General features: G+C 38.6%; 1 protein-coding gene across 2 annotated transcripts in view; it reads left to right on the top strand.

Moving 5' to 3' along the window:
* Positions 1-20,149, top strand: part of VPS13B (vacuolar protein sorting 13 homolog B) — a 425,569-nt gene that overhangs the window by 389,226 nt on the left and 16,194 nt on the right. For both annotated transcript variants that reach the window (XM_064647722.1, XM_064647715.1), the window contains exons 45-58: positions 850-1,113; positions 1,260-1,343; positions 1,511-1,686; positions 2,176-2,346; positions 2,991-3,192; positions 4,129-4,317; positions 4,743-4,889; positions 6,080-6,363; positions 7,876-8,003; positions 8,597-8,796; positions 11,314-11,432; positions 12,595-13,409; positions 17,019-17,195; positions 18,109-18,279. In XM_064647722.1, the coding sequence (XP_064503792.1) occupies positions 850-1,113; positions 1,260-1,343; positions 1,511-1,686; positions 2,176-2,346; positions 2,991-3,192; positions 4,129-4,317; positions 4,743-4,889; positions 6,080-6,363; positions 7,876-8,003; positions 8,597-8,796; positions 11,314-11,432; positions 12,595-13,409; positions 17,019-17,195; positions 18,109-18,279 (3,127 nt within the window). The remainder of the gene's footprint in view (positions 1-849; positions 1,114-1,259; positions 1,344-1,510; positions 1,687-2,175; positions 2,347-2,990; positions 3,193-4,128; positions 4,318-4,742; positions 4,890-6,079; positions 6,364-7,875; positions 8,004-8,596; positions 8,797-11,313; positions 11,433-12,594; positions 13,410-17,018; positions 17,196-18,108; positions 18,280-20,149) is intronic.

The following is a 20,149-nucleotide window of genomic DNA, read 5'->3' as shown; positions in this document are numbered from 1 at the left end:
TCTGCCTGCATTGGCAGAAGCCAGAGCATGTGGTGAACATAACACATTCAGCTCATGGATATGGCAGAGCGCCTTACGTTGCACAACAGCAATACAGCTGATCAGACAAGAACCGTGCCTGGCGTCACTGAAAGCCCTGCTTAAATTTTATTTGGTAGGTTGTAGCTATGGTGTGTGCCCTCATTAATGAAAAACAAATGGTGATGGCTGTAGCAGAGATACACGTGGAATGATGTTCCCTGGTATAGCTTAGAAAAAGTCAGATGTGTGTTCTGTGATGAACAATTCAGGCATGATGGACAGCAACAACACCAAGTCTAATTTGGTCATTTTCTAGGTGGATGCACTTAAATATAGAAATATGTTATTGCCATTTAATGAAATTATAAGCTTTAAAACAGCAGACATACTGTGAAAGGTCTGGATCATTGGCTTGTGATGGGAATGTGAGGTGTCAGTAGAAACCTTCTGAATTACATCACTGTAACTGCTCAGAGAGGTCTCAGCAGAGACCATCACAGAACTCTTAAAATCCAAAGCAGAACTATGTTAGCCATGGGCAGTACTGCTGCATTCAGTGGGAAGGAAAGTGGATATGTTACATGTTTCTTTCAAGCCCAGATAGGGCCTTAGCAATATTTCAAGCATTTTACTACCTAGGTTTCTATGAAATTGCATGTACATTTGGCCAATAAAAATAATGTTTTACCATTCACTGCCTTCAGCAGTGCTTGGGAAAACCTAAAGCAGAGAGATTACTCTTCTACAGGTTTTCACACTCTAATTCAATTTTTACCTTTTTTTTTCCACAATTATTTATATATGTGCTGTATTTTTTGTGTGTTTTAGATCCTAATCTGTGGCAGACAGACAGTCTGTAGTTACCTTTCTGAAAGTATTGAACTGAAAGTGGTTCAGCATTACATTAGTCAAGATGGACAGGCCGTTGTTAAAGAACACATCAACTGCCTTGCAGCCAAGCAGAAATTGCCTTCGTATATCCTAGAAAACAATGAGCTCACTGAGCTGAGTGTGAAATCTACAGGAGATGAAGACTGGTCCCGAGATGTATGTCTGAGCTCTAAACATACAGAACACAGCACTGTCATTCAGGTATGACTAGAAATGGGTATATGGAATATAGCATTAAAAATGTCTGAGAGAACTGGGGACTTTGCATTTAGACTTGTATTTGATATAATAAATATTGAACATTATCCTCGTGAAATAATGTGTGATGCTGATCTCTCTGCATACAGGTACCATCTTCGAAGAATTCAATTACATATGTGTGGTGCACAATTTTGACTTTAGAGCCCAACTCGCATGTGCAGCAACGATTAGTAAGTACATTTAATGTCTCTGAAATCTAAACATTTATGCCTCACATGTCACATAATAAATTAAGGGCAGAATGACCCACTGTAAATATTTATTAATAGTTTGTTTGAACAGTTGTAATACTGAAATAAAATTAGACTTAAATTGGTGTATTCTGTTCTTTTTGTAGATTGTTTTCAGCCCTCTTTTCATTGTAAGGAGCCATCTTCCAGACCCAATTATTATACATTTAGAGAAAAGAAGTCTGGGACTGAATGAAACACAAGTGATTCCAGGGAAAGGACAGGAGAAAGTACTGCAAAATATAGAACCTGATCTTACGCACCACCTGACATTTCAAGCCAGGTAAAACACTTGCTTTCCTTGAAACAGTTCATCTGTATGGAAAAGAAGGAATAATTTACACTTTAACTTCTGCTGCATTTTTTCCAAGAGTATGGCAATTGCAGAGGGGATAAAAAGAACAAGCATATGTGGCCTGAAATGAAATATTAAATTTGGTATAACTATGCTAAGCACACTGGCATTTGTTTGGTTAAGCAGTCCATGTACTTCTGTTTTAAAATATAAATTCCTGAATGATCTTGAAATGTTTTTGAGAATACTGAAGAGTTTCTAGGGTCTCAGACACAAAGGTCATTACATTGTCATAACAAATCCATGCATGTCAGGAACTGCACAGGAACTTGTTAGACATTGTAACTTGATTCATCCATGATTACGCTGAGAGTGTTCCTGCTCAGAGTATATTTGGGAAGCTTCATTAGAGAAAATGTTAGTGCTGCTAATGCTTGATCTTGTTGTGTAAGTGACCGAATCTGTTTTCAACAACAGGGAAGAAGATGATCCATCAGAATGTGCAGTCCCAATCTCGACCTCACTAATTAAACAGATAGCAACTAAATCCCATCCAGGTGGCAATGTCAGCCAAGTACTGTCCGAGTTCTATGGCACTGCTAATCCTCCCCAGCCTGCATGGCCCTATAATAGGAAGGATTCAGACAGGTAATTCCTTGCTTAACCTTCTTCATGGTTCTTGCATTGCCTTTCCAAATGAACTAAAATCACATTATATATGTCATCAACATTAAATATATTTTCAGTAATTACATGATTCCTGTACATAAGCTGCAGAATCTGTGGCAGGTGGGAAAAAAATGAAGTCAACCTATGGGCTGCCCTTGTTTACACTGAGAAGCTTGCATCAGTAAGGATATTTAAAAAACTGGACTTTTTTTTATGAATGCACTTTCTTTACTGCAGCTCTAGAGGTTGTTGTTTATTCAGCTGCTGTGTGTTTCAGTACAGAAACAGGGAGTTGCTGTAGAAGCAGTTGTTAGGGAAAAAAGGAAATGTGATTTTATGACTACAGAAGTCACAGGGTTAGTTCTGAAGGATAACAGTGATTCTGTTAAGACATTTATTAATTGACTAAATTTAAGTTTAGCTTATGCAGTTGAAAATATGCCTTTATAGCCTACATGTAGTTAGATCATCTCAGTTCCAGGATGACAAGGTAAGAGGACATAGTTTTTCTATTTCAAAACCAGAAAAGCCTGACAAATTTCTGAAAATAAGAGCTTATCATTTGTAATTTTGAATTCATTATTCTTTTGACTTTATGTTTTTGTTTATTTGCTTTTGAACAGCAATGAGCAACTCTCCCAGTGGGATAGCCCAATGCGGGTAAAGCTGTCAGTGTGGAAGCCGTGTGTTAAAACTGTGCTGATAGAACTCCTGCCCTGGGCTTTGCTTATCAATCAGTCCAGATGGGACCTCTGGCTGTTTGAAGGAGAGAAGATTGTTCTTCAAGTACCTAGTGGGAAAGTAATTATACCTCCCAACTTTGAGGTAACTTTGTCGTTCACATTAACAGGCACAGTTCTGCTAAACATGCTGATTCTGAAGAATGGTTGTTACTCCAGATGATCCCCACTTTCATCGCTGTGTCTGTTTGTTTGTTAATCATGTGTTGAGGAATAGCAGTAACAATAGGAGTTTGCCACACTGAGTCACCGAGAGAGTGACACACTATACTTGATAGCAATGTTTGAAAAACAATATGTCTTAAAGATGCATAGTTACAAATTGTCTGTAAGACACTGTAGGCAGAAGACCTTCATGCCATTATAGCATCCTTCTTTCCTTACTTGCAATTCGGGCAAAAAGTCCACAATGTAATAGCCCAAGAAAATTGCTATAAAGGCCAAATAAAGGCCTGTCACTTGGGAAGCGTGTTGACCACAGTAGCAAAGCCGACAGCCCAGAAGGAATGTTTGGTTTGAGAGCATTTTATGTCAAGTTATTTCATAGCTCTTATGTTACCAAGAAAAGTTTGATAATGACATCGGATGAACTACTATCAAGGAAGATTCTTTAGGATGCCTGCCTTCCTGATTTCAGAGTTTTATGTAATGGATCTTCTTACATACCTTAGCTTGGCCCTGCACGTTCTTTTTTAATTTTGAAATACTTAAAAGAATTGACACAGCATCTTGTCAATTGCAATTGAACAATCTGATACTTCCTGTTTATTTTGTCATCTTTTTTCCCCTAGTTAATAAACAAAAGGTCTGCCTAGTAACTCATCTCAGTGTAGACTATGTGCTTAATTCCCCTGTGAAGATCAGTCCCTTATTTGCATGGAGGTTTCATCTACCCTTGTACCACATAGAAAGAATCAGAGGGGAAAGGTAGGGATTTAGATTGACTGCCTACTGAAGACTGTGTTTAACTCTTGTGATTCAAATTGTCAACAACTAATAATTGCTCATTTTTCACTTGCAGGAAGCTTTTCAGGTTGGAATATACTGGGCAAACACTAATACTGTGCACAAATCAGTGGCAATTAAACTGGTTCATAATGTGACCTCCCCAAAATGGAAGGATGCTGATAATGGGGAAGTAGTAACATTGGATGAAGAAGGTTTAGTTGAAGCTGAAATAAAACTTGGTGCTTTTCCAGGTCATCAAAAGGTTAGAAGAAAATTTTCATGGTTTGTAACTTTATCATTTAAAAACAAAGTCAGACAGAAAATGAAAACAATCAAATGTATGTAGTGTGAAAACTCCTCCCTAATTATGTTAATATATGTCCAACATAATGAGAGTATAAACAATGTATGGAATATAATTTAAAGAATTAGATCACCAAAAACATACTGTGCAAGTCATCAAGATAATACAAGGTAATAATTTTCTGCAAAAAGAATTAATTCTCAATTTTGTTTGGAAAATATTGACAGATGCGACTTCAAAAGTACATGGTGTGTCTCCAGTTATGAAGTGCATTAATATAGGCAGCATTTCAACAGTTAAAAAGAAAATGGCAGTTCTATTGCTACATTTCAGTACATTTTGTGGGTTTGTGTGACCTCATCATGATTTTTATTATCTTACAGTTGTGTCAGTTCTGCATTTCTTCCATGGTTCGACAAGGTATACAAATTCTACAGATAGAAGATAAGACAACAATAATCAATGATACATCATATCAAATCTATTATAGGCCACAGCTTTCTATTTCCAAACCCCACTCAGGAGAAGAGGTAAAGCACTGCAGATGCTGTTTTTGTTTCTCATCTACTGAACATGGTTATTTAGATCTGTATCTGTATTTAAATCAGCTGCATAAAGCAGGACTTGAACAGAAATCTTTAGACATAATAATGATGATAAAGTAATTTATATAGTTTAAAATACGGAATACTGGGTAAATTCAACTCCAGTAATTAACTGGGATCAGAAATCTGTGGAAAGCAGCAGATTCTTGCACATTACAGAATTAGTTCTGCCTGTTCTCCATCTGTTCAGGCACTAATGGCCATTTCTGTAAAATAGTCAGCATAATCCATAGTAGCTGTTGAAATTGTTCTCAGAATTTTTACTGAGTTTGCATGTAAAAGAGGTATATTGGCCTGGCAGGCTGAAACCTTTTTGTTATCCTTTTGGGAAGATTCCAGTTATCTGAACAAAGCTGCAGAACTAGAGACGTGCCCAAAGTTTATGTATTTCAGCAAACTGCATCAAATCGTGAATATCAGTTTTCTAATAATCTCACAGTATATGTAAGGACTAGCTTGCACGAATCAAAATTTATGCATGGTCAATATATTTTAATCAACCATTTATACATATTTATTGAAGGTTACATTTATAGTAAAATATGTGGAAAGAATTCACAGGGTCAAAATTACTAGAGGAGTTGGCAGATCAAATTTTTAAAGTTCACTATTTCTGTGTTGTTTTCCTTCTGCATTAATTTTCTTCACATCAGTGTCTACAGTTGTGCATCACACAGTTTGTGGCAGTCTTATGGGATGGGGAGTTGGAAGAACCTTGAGGCTAAAATCCATTCTTAGTTTTATAACTATAAATGGATTTTCTTCTCACAGTTATGTTATAGCAATGTAATTTGCTTTTGGTAGAGCTATGTTGTGCAACTGAGAGCAGACTGTAGATCATAGATTAGAGAATCATAAAAAGGCTTGGGTTGGAAAGGACCTTAAAGACCATCTAGATCCAATCTCCCTGCCACGGACAGGGACATCTGCCACTAGATGAGGTTGCTTAGGCCCCCCAGATATCTTCTGTGTTCAGCCAAATAGCCCCTAATGCAATGCACTTCCTGCAACCTTTAGTTAGTTGTGGTCACTGAGTGTTCTGTGCAAAATCAACATGAAGAAAATTCCTGTTAGGAGCCCGTGTGCCATGCTACCATCATTTTTTTGCTTTCCAGGACTTCCACTCACCTGACAGTACAGTGTTCAGCATCGGTCCGGCTGGGGCACCTCCCAGTGAGGCACTGAGTGCTGTTCCCTGCTGGGACCTGATGTCGGACACCAGTCCCCTGATGGGAGGGGAGCCTCCTACCGAAAAGCGTGTGCTGCTGAGTTTCAGCCCAGGGGGCTGCGCTGGGAGTTGGGACCTGTGGAGCCTTCCCGCTGTCATCAAACCAGAGTTTGCCAGACAGAGCGTGGCGGTGCCCCTGGGAGTTTGCAGGGAAGGTGGATTTTGTACCAGGTACTGTACACTGAACAGTCATGAATAATGAACTTCCCTTGTTGCTATAAACCCTCAGCTAGTAAGAAACCGTAAGAGATTAATGCAAAAGTCAGAGTAACACATGCCCCCCATATGTAAAGGCAAGTCTTACTTTAATTTAAAAATTGTTATCTTCTGATGGTTTTGATGCTTTTATTGTAAATGGTTTAGTGTTATGACTGTGTACAAGTTGTACAATTTTTATAATATATGGTCTGCTATTTTTTTATGTGCATGCCAAATAAGAACATGAAAAGTTTTTATTGAGGATTGTGGTCTTTTTTAATTTGTGGGTAACAATTTAAGAGTTTGAGGACTTGTGACAGTACAAAAATTTAGATTTCGTTTATAAAAGGTAAACATGTATTTTTGTAAGCATAATAAGTGGATAAAGCAGAAAAGGGATGAAACTATTTTGAGATTGCAGCAAAGAAAGATTTCCAAGTTTTAAACCTTGAACTGTCCAAATGTGCATTCTACTTACAAACAAATGCATCCAGCTAGTTAAAAATAATAGTCCAATGACTTGTCATGTGCCCAGCTTCAGTTCTCAGACCTGATATCTGAATCTATTCATTCTTATACTGGCACAAACAAGAAACAATCTACTGAAATTAGAGAAGCTAAGTCAGTGTATATTAGCAGTGTTGTGATCTTTCTCTCGCCTGAAGTGCTTGATATCATTCCAACCCTCATACAGTTCCTCTGTGGAGTCTAAGATATGTCGTGGATACTAAAGATTCTCAAAATGACTTCAGATTTTAAAAAAATTTAATAGAAAGAACAAGGAAAGGATTCCTTATAATAACAGGCATAGAGAATCTCATATTCCTAATCAAATTTTCAGGCTGTTCAGTGATTTTTAAAATCACTATGAAGTGAAACTTTTTAGAAATAGCCAATGAATTTGCATAAGAAAAAAATTTATCTTTATGCATGAAGATGTTTTATGTAGCTAATGAGTAGAACTGAATTAATTTATTTTCATTTTGGAAATTGATGTACTAATGATCCATAACATCAACATTTAAAACAGCGATAGCATTGTGGATCATTCCAGGGGAACAGTCAGTTACAGATTTATGTATTTGTTCAAATATCTTCAATGTGTATCAGAGAAGTATCCATGCAAATTCTTCTGGAAAATTTTAAAGATTTATGTTGAAAATTTGGACCTACAATCTCCTGGTTTTAATTTAATATAAATCTCTGCTGGCTAAGACTCTCATCTTGCAGACATACGTGTTCAATTTAACTCATGAGTAGTCTCTAGTTAGAGATTTCTGCTCTAACGTGTTTTAGGCTATTTCCATGTGTTATTCCGTTGAAGTGGAGATATGTACTTGCCTAAATATAGATAAATATCTATGGAATTGGAACGTGATTATAAAGAATCTTACAGATGCTAGTTTTGAATGTTTTTAATTGTTCAGAGTAATAATACGTAAACATTTCATCCAAAACATGCATAATCCAATATATCTGTTTTAGAGCTATAGCACTGACTTATCAAGAGCATCTTGGCGTGACGTACCTAACACTTACAGAAGATCCCAGTCCTCGTATAATTATACACAACAGGTGCTCCATTACACTGCTTGTAAAAGAGAATTTCAAAGGTAGGTACTGTGCAATAATTAGAAACAGCGCACTGTTGTAGTATAAATTATTTTACTGTATCTCCAGTACAAAATTGAGTTCAATATGTGTTTTGGTTATAACAAGAACTTGATGCCCTCATAAAGGTCTGTCTCAAAGTGAGAGACTCTGGAAGGTATTGGAGCTAATTGTGAGGTCAGGAATATGAACTTAAATGTCTCCAGGCTTTTGGGTGTCTCTGATTCCAGCTGTCAAGGTGACTCACCTGTAGGAAGCTCATAGGCAGTAGAGTTTTGTTGACATCAATTCAATCCCATGGAACAATTATATTTCCTCAGATTTACAAATGTAACAAAAAACACATTGTCAAAATTCCAGTTAGAGTATGTTAATGTAATGATCAGTGGAACATTATTTATGTAAAACTTAATGAAATTTAAAAAAAAAAAGGAAAAAACCCAAACATACAGTACTCCAACCAATAGAAAAGCAATATTTTTATTTCTTAGTAATATTTCAGACAGAAACTTTTTCATTTCTGTAAGCATCAGTGAGTTTTGATTTCATATGGGTTTTAGAAAGTGCTAATCTTGCATATTTTATAAAATTTCAGATACGCCAAAGTTTGAAGTTTATTGTAGAAAGATTCCAGCTGAGTGTTCGGTTCATCATGAACTTTACCATCAAGTCTCCAGCTATCCAGATTGCAAAACAAGAGATTTATTGCCCAGTATTCTTCTGAAAGTGATGTCATCTGATGAATCAGTAAATGAGTGGAGTGATGTTGTGGACATCAACAATCAAGGAACACAAGTAAATCATTATAAACTATTTCCTAGTTCACAGCATAAATGGTTGTCTTCCTGACCTTCACAGTACATTGTTCCTCTGCAATAAGCATTTCCTTTCTGTTGGTTTTATTGGTTTTATTTAAGTCTTTGGAGCTCTCCTGCCTCAGCCCCTTTCTGTGGAAGTTTTAGAATATAGACTGTCTTCTTCACTGGCTCTTTTTAAAAATAGCTAGATTGGAAATACAGGCTTTCTAACACTGATTTTTTTCACTTCTTTTTAATTAACCTGGTGTTTCCTAGAAAAATTAATCCAGAAACTTTCTGACTACTGTAAGCAAAGAATGCCACAGGGTGCAGGAAAATCCCTCTATTTGGTAACTTAATTATAACAGATTTTTATCTTTACATCTTGTAGGAATCATCACTGCCATTCTCCCTCTGTGTCTTCACAGAAGCTACTCATGTCTTTCTAAAACAAAACAAAATCCGCTTTTATTTCCTTCTGCTATTTTCCCCCAGTCTTGAGGTAAATGAAAGCTTCCTTGACTGGAGTAATTCTTTTTGATGGGAATTTTTTCCATCTTTGAAGTCATTAGTTTACATGGAATCAACATAAACTGCTTGACTCTTTGAAAGAAATACTAGTTTCAGATGTTTTCCCTGGGCAGCAATCACAAAATGCTCTTGATTATTGAGTGTTATGTTATATAGCAAGTGGTTCAGTTCCATTCAGCAAGCCAGTCAAGCAATGCAAGGTTTCAAATTTCAGTCATTAATGTTATGCCAGACCAGGGTTCTTTATAAGTATCTGGCTCCTAGAAGGAATTAGATGCTAAGACAACATTTGGGGATCATTGTCTACTTGAAGAGCTCTCCAAATAAAAAGCGTAGCCTTCTGTTATTGAAGTTTTAGGGTTTACATGAAGAAAATTTCCCCAGGATTTCTCAGTCTGTCTTTCTCTTAGAAAACTATAAATATATGTCAATAAAAAATATGCTACTAGCATCACATACAGTTCAGTTCAGATTGTGAAATAACTGGGATTTAAAGGATTTTAAGTAATTTGTACTCTTTCTATGCAGTCACAGATAGGTACTTCTCTTTCTATTAGAAAGTAAATTAAAATTACTTAAAACTAATACCTTACTAAAAATCGAGGTGTTTCTCATCAAAATCTTCTGAAATTGAAGTTAAAATGACCAATCTTTGAGATCAATGAGTTTTTTAGATAATAAGGGTGTTTTGAAAATTCAGTAAATGTCCTTTTTTCTCCAATTCCACCATGCAGGATTACAAATCCTTTCTGGACAAGCAAAGGATTGAAACTGCCATGTCAAAATTAGAAATTCTCTTATATGTAATTCTCGGAAGAATATGAAAGAAATTTGATGAATGAAATTTAATTATCTGTACAAGGTTATTGTAAATAGTCTAACAAGAATCAGTTCAAGTGCTGATCCTACTAAACTTCCAATTGGTTTTGTTTCTGGTGACTTGTTAATAGCAGTAAAGATTCTTCAAGACAAACAGCTGTTTATTTTACCTGTGCTAGCCCATTACCTTTGTTTAATTCCTGGAGTTTGCATGCCTTTAAATTATAGCTTCTCTTATTGCAATCTAGTAAACAATTGTGCTGATTGTAGCCCTACAAGAATAGAGAAGCCAGCTTCCTCTAAGGAGTGCTGTGAGTTTTCCAAATTGTAAAATACCTTAATCTTTTATATTCTGGAAAAACACAAAACTTGCATGAAAATATTGCAGAATTAAGCTCCAAAAACAATACATCATTTCTTTAAGTAGGATATTTGTTCCTAAAAGCAACTTCTTCAGAATGGAAGTTTGTACATCTGGAAGCAAGACACAAATGTGTTGTCAAGCTCCCAGTTTTCCTGCCTTTTTAGAAGTTTTATGCTTTCCAACAGACTTTTGCCATTTCTTTGGGGCAGCACCTTGTTTGTGAAGGTGTTCTCACAAAACCAGTTTAGATGGCTAAAAAGATGTTCTGTGGTTAGTTGTTACGCAAGTCTTCATGGATCCAAAAGGTTACTTATTTTTCAGTCTTCATGTGTTTTACATCATTCTATCAGGCATTCATCTAACCAGCTCTGAGCTAGGCCATAGCAACACAGTGTTAGTTAAGGGTTTGTTTTCTAAAGGAGAAGGTGACATTTTGTAGAGCTCAAGAAATATGCCTTTCCTTTTACTGCAAAATCACAAATTAGAATTTCCTGTTTATTCTTCTCATATAACCTTCCCCCTCCACAGCACATCGTGCTTATTTCTGGAGAATTTTTCTATTAAAATGTATTCAGTTATGCAGTTGAAGGATGAGGTGAAAATTTCAACTGTACAACTGAAATACTTAAAGTATCAGAGCTGTTATTTTCTGAATTATTGAATTCTGACTTTTTTCCTAAATAATGTCATGATTTGAGTAAAAGATCTCAACCGGAAGGCATTAATAGAATTAATTCAATTTATGACACTAAAAATAGTAATTTCAGTAACATTCCATGTGTTTCTACCTCTCTCCACTAGATTGTGTTCTTAACTGGCTTTGGCTGTGTTTATGTGGACATTGCCCATCACTGTGGAACAATAGTCATAACCTTGGCCCCAGAAGGAAGAGCAGGACCCGTCGAGATCAACCTCAACAGGTATATAAAGTACATAAAAGATGATAAAGAGCATTGCCAAACAGTGCTGAGAGGTCAGTCAGCTTCCTAAGTGTTAACTGAACTTAGGAACTTCGGCCTAACTGTTTGTTTGGTTTAATACTGCTGCATGCTCTGTGGTATATGTTTAGACCATATGGCTTTGTATATCACAGTTAAAAAGGACAATCTAAGATCAAAAGTCATGTCACTTTAGAGTAAACACTAGATGACTGATACAAAAAGAGGACCTGAGACGTTCATAACAAAAAAAATTCCACCATAATTAATTTTGAGTGTGTTCATCAGTTTAGCCAGGTCCTGCCATCTGTAATCTTACAAGTTCCCAAGGAAACTTGATGTGCAAGGGCTGTAGAAATAGTCTTACAATCAGTAATCAATTGTACTTGATTATAACACTCTTTAGAAGATTTTCCCACTTCCATAATATACCACAACCTGGTCCTCAGCTTCATTAAGTGCCATTATAATACTACGTATTTCTAAAAGGCAGAATGCATGACCTTCAGCAGTGCTGTTACAATTAGAATGAAATTTGTTGTACTGTTTGTATTTTCCCTATAATTTAGTAATAATCACACAAAAAACTGGTCATCAGCAGTACAGAATAGCCCACTTGCTAGTTAAATTTGGCAATGGGCACTGGAGGAGGGAGGCCCTCAATGCCATCAGTATAAAAATGCTGTCGTGACTTCATTGGAGGGTACTCACTGCATGTGATATGAAATGAATTATCCATGATAATACCCTTCAGTAGTGGCTCTCAGAAGATATTGGAACATCTGAGGCTGTATATGAATTATCAGAAAATTGTATTTGTTGTCTGCTTTAATATCTGGCTCTGTAGCAAATATAATAGGGAATGTGTAGATAGAGACATTCGTGTCCAAACTGTTCTGCTGATTGAGAAAAAAGAAAGAAAAACCTGGCATAGATGTATACTATCCCATTTCTTAGAAGCCTCCTTGGTGGTACCCGCTGTGGTGATTAAGACTGCCAAATCCCATTAACGTTAACGGGACTTGCGCAATGAGTTTCCCATGTGTTATAGAGAACATCTCTCCTGATAGCTTTTTGAGAAAGCAAGAGGCCAGATAGACTCAAAATACATGAAGTAACAAGATTTCTTCTCCCTCCTGTCTAGAAGTCAAGAGCAGACCCTGTCACTGAAAATGTTCATCAATCAGTTAAGTCTTGCTGCATTTGATGATATTACAAACCACAAAGTATCATCTGAACTTCTGCGTCTCACAGCAGACAATGTTTTCATCCACATGGCCCCAGCCACCAGTTCCCTGTCACAGGAGTTCCAGCGGGACTCCATGGAAGGCCTCCCACAATTTCATAGTCTCCAAGTGTATTGTGAAGACTTACAACTGGACAATCAGTTGTACAGCAAATCTAATTTCCATTTTGCAGTCCTGCTGTGCCAAGGAGAGAAAAATGAGACTGTGCAATGGTCAAGAGTGAACAACCTCATTGTTTGTAACAAAGATTTGGAAAGCTATAAGGAAAACTGCTTTATAAAACTCTGCATTGCTTTTTCTGAGGAAGAGAATCTCATGTTTCGTGTGAATGACCTCAGCTTTGAACTCAAACCAGCTAGGCTGTATGTGGAAGACACCTTTGTTTACTACATTAAGACTTTGTTTGATACATATCTTCCAGAAAACAAAACTGCTTGTAAATCCATGAAGGCTTCAGATACTACCCTGACAGTGCCTGAACAAGTGAGAGAGCATGCCAGAGCTTTAGTTAAGCCCGTGAAGCTAAGAAAACTAACAATACAACCTGTAAATTTACTTGTCAGTATTCATGCTTCATTGAAACTGTATATAGCCTCAGATCACACCCCTCTCTCCTTCTCTGTGTTTGAGCGAGGACCCATCTTCACCACTGCCAGGCAACTTGTCCATGCCTTGGCCATGCATTACGCTGCTGGAGCACTTTTCAGAGCAGGTCAGTACTTTTTCTTAACATGTAACATTTTTATTAGGCACGAGGATTCTGTGATTGTCTCTCAAACTGAATAACCTAGATGTTAGCCATACAATTATTGCTTAATGATATTTTCAGACACCTTTCAGGTCCTGCCATACAACATAAGGGAAATAAAATGGCCAAGCATACACCAGTGAAGATTTCCAAAGTTGTGCTAAATATTAGCCAGCCGCCTGAAGGCTTTACGAAACCCTGAACACAGTATAAAAATGTATTCTAGCTGGCTTAGGTTTTGTCATTTTATATTATTGCACTAGTCAGAATCAACCCACATTCCTCAAATAAAATCCCCAAAACTACATTTAATCAAATTATTCAGCATGTTGCTCTGCATTCAGAAGTAAATTATAGCCCTGTATGTTGTTTTGTTGTTAAAACTCCTTTTGGCTGCAGTTTATGATTAGGATTCCGTCTTTCTTCATACAACCTTCAATCTAAACTGGTACACAGATGTTTGTTGTCCTTTGATCCAAGAACTATGAAGTTTGCTGTTATTAACTTTTTCCCACATAGGATCAATAGTGAGCAATTAGTCTTTTCATGTTATCAGGTACATTCTGTTTCCCCTAAATACTAATTTAGAAATCATGAAATTTGGTCTCTGATGTGTCTTAGTGTGGCACAGAATGTGAACCTGAGGAAGGAGGAAAGTCCTCCATGGTCACACACAAGTAACATACTCCACAATGAAAAGTGGGATTTATTCTCCTTCAATACTAATGGTCAGATTTGCTGAGATCCTGATGCTTGCACTTGTGCTGCCATCATAGCTGCAACCTGATTTCTGTGCATAGTTTCCAAAATTGTACACAGGCATTTCAGCTACTTATAAACAGAAATGGTGAAATGCTGACCTGATCTTTCACAGTGTGCATACCTGACTTGTATTGTTAATTGTGACAGCTGTGTACACAATTGTGCACCAGAACATTGTGTACCAATTCGTTATTTTCTTGCATTATTATGCTTGCAAAATTTGAAGGTCTTTCTTTTTCCTACTTCTTTGGATTGGTTTTGCAGTTAAACCTCATAGTACAAAAGGGGAAATCTAGTGGCTTGGTAATTAAGAGTGAATTTGTGGCCAGATATGGCCTACAATGTGAATGCTTCTCCCCATGACTGGCTAGGAGTGGTGCTACAAGTAGTTCCAGACTGCAGCAGGAAATTAGGGCTATACTGGCTTTTTATCCACCACATCCCAGGTGAGGCACAGATGCTGGATAGGGATTCCTGAGCCTGCTCTTGCTCTTTCCTCCTGTGCTAGCCTTGCAGTGTGCAGCAGTGCAAAGGCCATCAGTTGCTCTGGGTACATGATGTACCCGAAGCCCTAAGTTGCCTATAAAGAAAGTGCAGTAGCTCTTTGCTAATATAGTCATGATTATTTCATGTCAGTAGATATAATTGCTAAGCATACTGTAGGAAATGCTAACCTGGGATGATACTATATTTCTGCAAAGTAAATGCCACACGGAGCTTGTGAATTGAGGGATTATTCCTGGTTCCTCATTCTCCTATTCCTGATTTACTCCCACGCCTTCCTCCTTGGGTTGGGTGGTCCATGCCAGCACTGAGGAGCTGTTTGTTTTGCTCTGAGCATTGGCCAAGGAGGGTCACTCGTGCTGCAGGTTGCACATTCTTCCCATGAGCTCTCCAAGGGTGAGCATGCTCCATCCAGAGCTTCCCAAACCCACAGGGCAGGGATAGACTGCAACAGACCATCCCTGGGTTATCATTTTTGTATTTAACTGTTTTAATTCCTGGGTTTTATCTGTTTTTCATTCTTGAACATGCTGGCTGGCCCAGCAGGTGAGGGGAGTTGAAGTCCCCTGTGTCCAGGCCTGGTGGTGCCTGCTGGGGATGTTCCAGCACATCAAGGCACTAAGCTGTGGTGTGCTGCAGCCTCTTTCTGTCACACCACCACCTGAGACAAGGAATGCAAAGAATATTTAGGGGGAAAAAAGTCTGTGAGAGGTTATTGCAATAGTATTGATCAGAAAAAGTAGAAAGAGCATCTCTTACATCTGTACGTGCCTCCCCACCCATCCAGCTTTTCATCACTTCACACAGTGGCAAAGATAATTTATTAAAAGTACTGCAGCGAGGGAGTTGCCGGCCCAGCCTGGAGCACTGGTTTCCCTTGGTCCCAGCAGGGAAGGACTGCTAAGGGACACTCCTTTTCAGGGCAGGCACCACGGGGTCACAGTGTGTGTTGCTGCTCTGTTCGCTGCATTGCCAGTAGCACTTGCATTTTGTTTTTGTAGTCCGTCTCACCCCCTTCCTTGTGTCCACTCTGGTTCCCGCTTTTTTTGTTACATGTACTGGAGTTCTCAACCTTCCAGAACTGAAATGTGGGACAGGTTCAACAAGAATAATAGATTTTCCAGGAGCTTAGAATGATAGTATGAGATTAATCCATTTCATATGAGTAACATTTTCTCTTCTGTTCAGTTTCATGATTCAGCCTTCCACAGGAGTGACTGGGAGGGGTTAACAGAAAACAAGAAAAGCATCTGGATAGCAGGAGTTTTCAGTGATGAGATGGGAATGAGGAGGGCAGAGTGCAGATCAAGGGCCCTTGTGGGGGAGCAGGAGGCCACTCTGTCCATCCTTCAGTCTCCTGGCCCTGTCACACCTTGTGCCACTCTGACAGTGCCAGTTGAAATTCATGGTACCAGGGCTCAAAGACCAAGCAGTTCCTGTTTAACGTTTATTGCCCTTTCTGAATTGCTCTCTCTGGGCTGCCAAAAAAAGAGTTATGCAGCACTATTTCCCTAATAAATCTGCTGCCAACCAGCCTGAGAAAGACAAGACCTGCAAACAGCTTTCCAGCAACAGATTGCTGTGCGCTCGGCCGTCCAGCAAGCTGCTGGCAACCCTGCGTTTATATAGGAAACCAGATCTGCAGATACATCTCCTGGGATATGCATAAGGAATACTCCCCTATGAGTAACCTAATCAGCATGTAGATGTCATTGCTGTTTACACAACTGTACTGAGCAGAAGACATTTGTCTGGCTTTCACTGCACTCAGAAAGAAAATGATCAGCTTAGAAGTGTTGGGGTGGATTTAAAATAACTTCTTAAGCACTTGTCAAAAATCTGCATCCCTTTTCCTAACACTCCATCAAGCAATTGACCTGCACACTCCTGTAAAGCAGTACATTGTATCAGTGTAAACTCCCTGTCACAATTCTATCACATAAGGATGTGAAATCACAACGCTGCCTTATAGCATCTAAAACCAACCCAACCATCTGAGCTTGCAGTCCCATTCCTCTGTAGCTGTGCGGCTCTTGCATCCACCTCCCTTGCACACTTTTAGCAGAAATACGGGAAGCTCCTGGAAGGAAGTAATTCTAAAGCTATTTGTGAGTTTGCCAAAAGGATTTCTTTGATTTACGAAGTATGAAAGATTGCCATTTCTGAATTCATAGTGGATGAGTTATTTCCTGTGTTTTGCTCAAAGGAAGTTCATAATGTGATGAATTCTAGTGTGAAAAAGATAATTAAGAAATAAGCTTTTCACAACTGCTGCAGCCGTAACATGTGTCTTGTTTCTCTACGCAGGCTGGGTCGTTGGTTCGTTGGAAATTCTGGGAAGCCCAGCTAGTCTGGTGAGAAGCATAGGGAATGGCATAGCCGATTTCTTTAGGCTCCCCTATGAAGGGCTGACCAGAGGCCCAGGAGCATTTGTCAGTGGAGTTTCCAGAGGAACGACATCATTTGTAAAACACATTTCCAAAGGTAGAGCTTTCACTTTGTTACTCCAACTACTGCTTTGTTGTCATGCATTGTTAAAGGATGTGTTAAAGTTTTAAACTGTATTGCTTGTAGCTTTGTTTGACTTGCTAGGCTGCAGCGAAGTGCTGGGAGGGTAACAAAGCTCACGTGTAAACTCTCATGTATTAAACAGATCACCACTTAACTGCAGTGCATGAGAATGTTTCAGAAACTTCAGAATTTTAAACCTCCCAGTGGGAAATAGAGATTCATTCAGCAAGTATTTGATGCGATAACTGCAGAAGTATTAAAGGTGTTCTGCACTTCTGCTAGTCATCAGAAATTCTACACTCGGTCGCCTCATCATATTTATTATTTCTTTAGAAAAAGAAGTAGATACAGTTGTCATAACTGTGTAAGTTATAGGATAGGATTTGACAGTGGAGCTGTCCTGGCCCGGGAACAGGAGTAGCTTTTCCTTTGAGAAGCCTGTACAAACAGTGCCATCGCGTGGCTCCAGCTGCAGGAGAGACTGTGGCGGCTGCCCCGCCACTGGCTGCTGCTCCAAGCCTCCCTCTCCAGCCTCCCGCAGGACACGGCCTCCCTGCTCCTCCTGTAAATATTTGTTTACTTTTCCATCACCCCTCCCTCCATTTAGGTTAGCCTTACAGAAGTCAGGGAACTGGGGAAGGATGTTCAGATGAGTTGCTGTTCCCACTGGCCAGGCAGACCTGGAGCAGGCTAATGTAAAAGGCGTGACGTGGACCGTAGCAGCAGCGTGGTGATGCTTAACAAATAGTAAAGCATGTTCCACATGGGTGTCTGTTCAGTTGACTTGCTGTTCTGCTCGTAAGCTCAGTGTTGCAGTGAGGCATACTCCGTGTTTTAAATTAAAGCATTTTGATCCAGACCCAAATGTATATCTCCATGTATTTAGGTACACTGACGTCAATTACCAATCTGGCAACAAGTCTTGCTCGGAATATGGATAGGCTGTCACTGGATGAGGAGCATTACAACAGACAAGAAGAATGGAGAAGGCAGCTTCCAGAGAGCCTGGGAGAAGGACTGAGACAGGGGCTCTCTCGTTTAGGCATTAGCCTTCTAGGTAATGTACTATTAAATGTCAAGTTGAGTGATAATACTATTTTCTAATCTGCTCACCAGCCTTTTCTACATGTGAGTTATAATTCCAAATTCTGGGGGTTTTGGTGTTTTCTTGTGAAATAGCCTCACAATATATATATGAGATAGTTTCTTTTTATCAAGATTTAGTGACTTTTGTATGTGTTTTTTGCTGATAAAATAATTGCACATTTAGAATGAGTTTGCGCTTTCCTTGTGAAATAATATTTTCGCTGGTACATGATGTATACCTGAGTCAAAAGAAGAATAATTCTGCATTGGGCAAGATGGCTTGTAACTAAGTCAGCACAAAGACTTCACCATGTTCATGTTTATTTTCCAATGAGGTACAGGAATGCCTTCCAAACCTGCTTGTTTTTGCTGCACTGTAGATATCGGGAACTCTTGGGTTTGTTTGAAAACCACTTGAACTTAGTGCAGATGTTAAGTAAGCTTTGATGAGGAATTCTGCTTATTACAAAGAGACCCAGATCGTCCTGATTCAGTGTAATTGTATTCATCAAGCAGCCAAATGAAGTGAAGATTACTCTGTCCATTTCAAAATAGTACCTAAAAATTTGAACACTAACCCACAGTGGAAAAAACCTCTGCAAGAAGTTTTGCAGTAAGGGGCTGGATTTTCTAGGTTACTTCGACTTGTCACACAGCAAAGGAATGCAGAACTGTATTGTTTGGCAGAGTTCCTGAGTATGTATTAAACAGTATGAATCTCTCGGAGATCAAAGTGACCAAAACCAGTCCAGAGCAAAAGGTTAGAAGAGCTGAAGCTTGAAAGGATTTGTCCTCTTTCCTAATCTTCAGTAGTGTACACAACTCCTAAATTTGCAACCGCAACCCTGAAAGCCCTGAAGAGGAAGTGGTAAAAATGTTACAAGTTTGGGTTAAGTTACTGGGAATTATTTTAAGCAATAACGTTAGATGATGTGAAGCACTGTCATTTGATAATGCCTGTAAACCGGCAAGTGAGTGTCCTGGGAGAAATGTGCATAAAGGAGAAATTTCATATATTAATAGCCACTGTCCCAATAGAAAACTGCAACTGGTGTTGCAAATCAAAGGCAGTTTGGAGGAGGTTTTATTTTTCCTTCTTGTTTTATTGAGCTAAAGGCAGTCAGGTTGAGTATTTGGATGAAAGATTATACTTTTAGAAGCACTGTGTCAGCCTGCAGTGCTGGTGAAATGGGTTGGTGATCTTGGTTCAGTTATTAATAAGACAGCGAGATAACATGGTGTCTATATCCCCTTCACTGACACACCAGAGCCCTTCAGAGCTAAAAGCATGAGCTGTACAGCCTGCAGTAAAGAGCAAAACTTTGTAGCTTTGGCTGTAATAAGGCAAAGTTTCTGCTGTTCAGGAAAGCTGAGAACTCATAACATGCACACACAAATACGCCGTTCTTGCACCTCTCTGCGCTCAAGGCTTCCGTCGTTCATGGGAGTACACCCAAGTTAAAAACAAAACCAAAAAAAAGGAGTTAGAATTTCAGTGTCCCTGATTTCCTGAGAAATTAGATTTCATGTTAGAAACTTAGAACTTCATTATTAGCATTTAAATAGTGCTATTCCACGAGCTAGAGTTCTTGTTCTTCTTGCCGCTGTTATTATTTAGAGATTCCTCCCTGCTAAATTCCTCTGTTCTTAGCAGTGGAGGCAATGAAGCACACAGATAAATAGCTACAGATACTGTATAACTGGACTTGACAAGTATGGAACCTTTCACTAAGGGAGAAATCAGAAATATTCCACTGAATTTGTATTAGGCATAATTTTTTTAATATAAACCTAATTTTTAAAAAGCATGTTTTCTCTGTATGCACAGCAGCATTTGTATA

The sequence above is a fragment of the Pseudopipra pipra genome, chromosome 1, assembly GCF_036250125.1.
Source record: "Pseudopipra pipra isolate bDixPip1 chromosome 1, bDixPip1.hap1, whole genome shotgun sequence".
NCBI lineage: Eukaryota > Metazoa > Chordata > Aves > Passeriformes > Pipridae > Pseudopipra > Pseudopipra pipra.
This window is presented reverse-complemented; position numbering and strand designations above follow the sequence as displayed.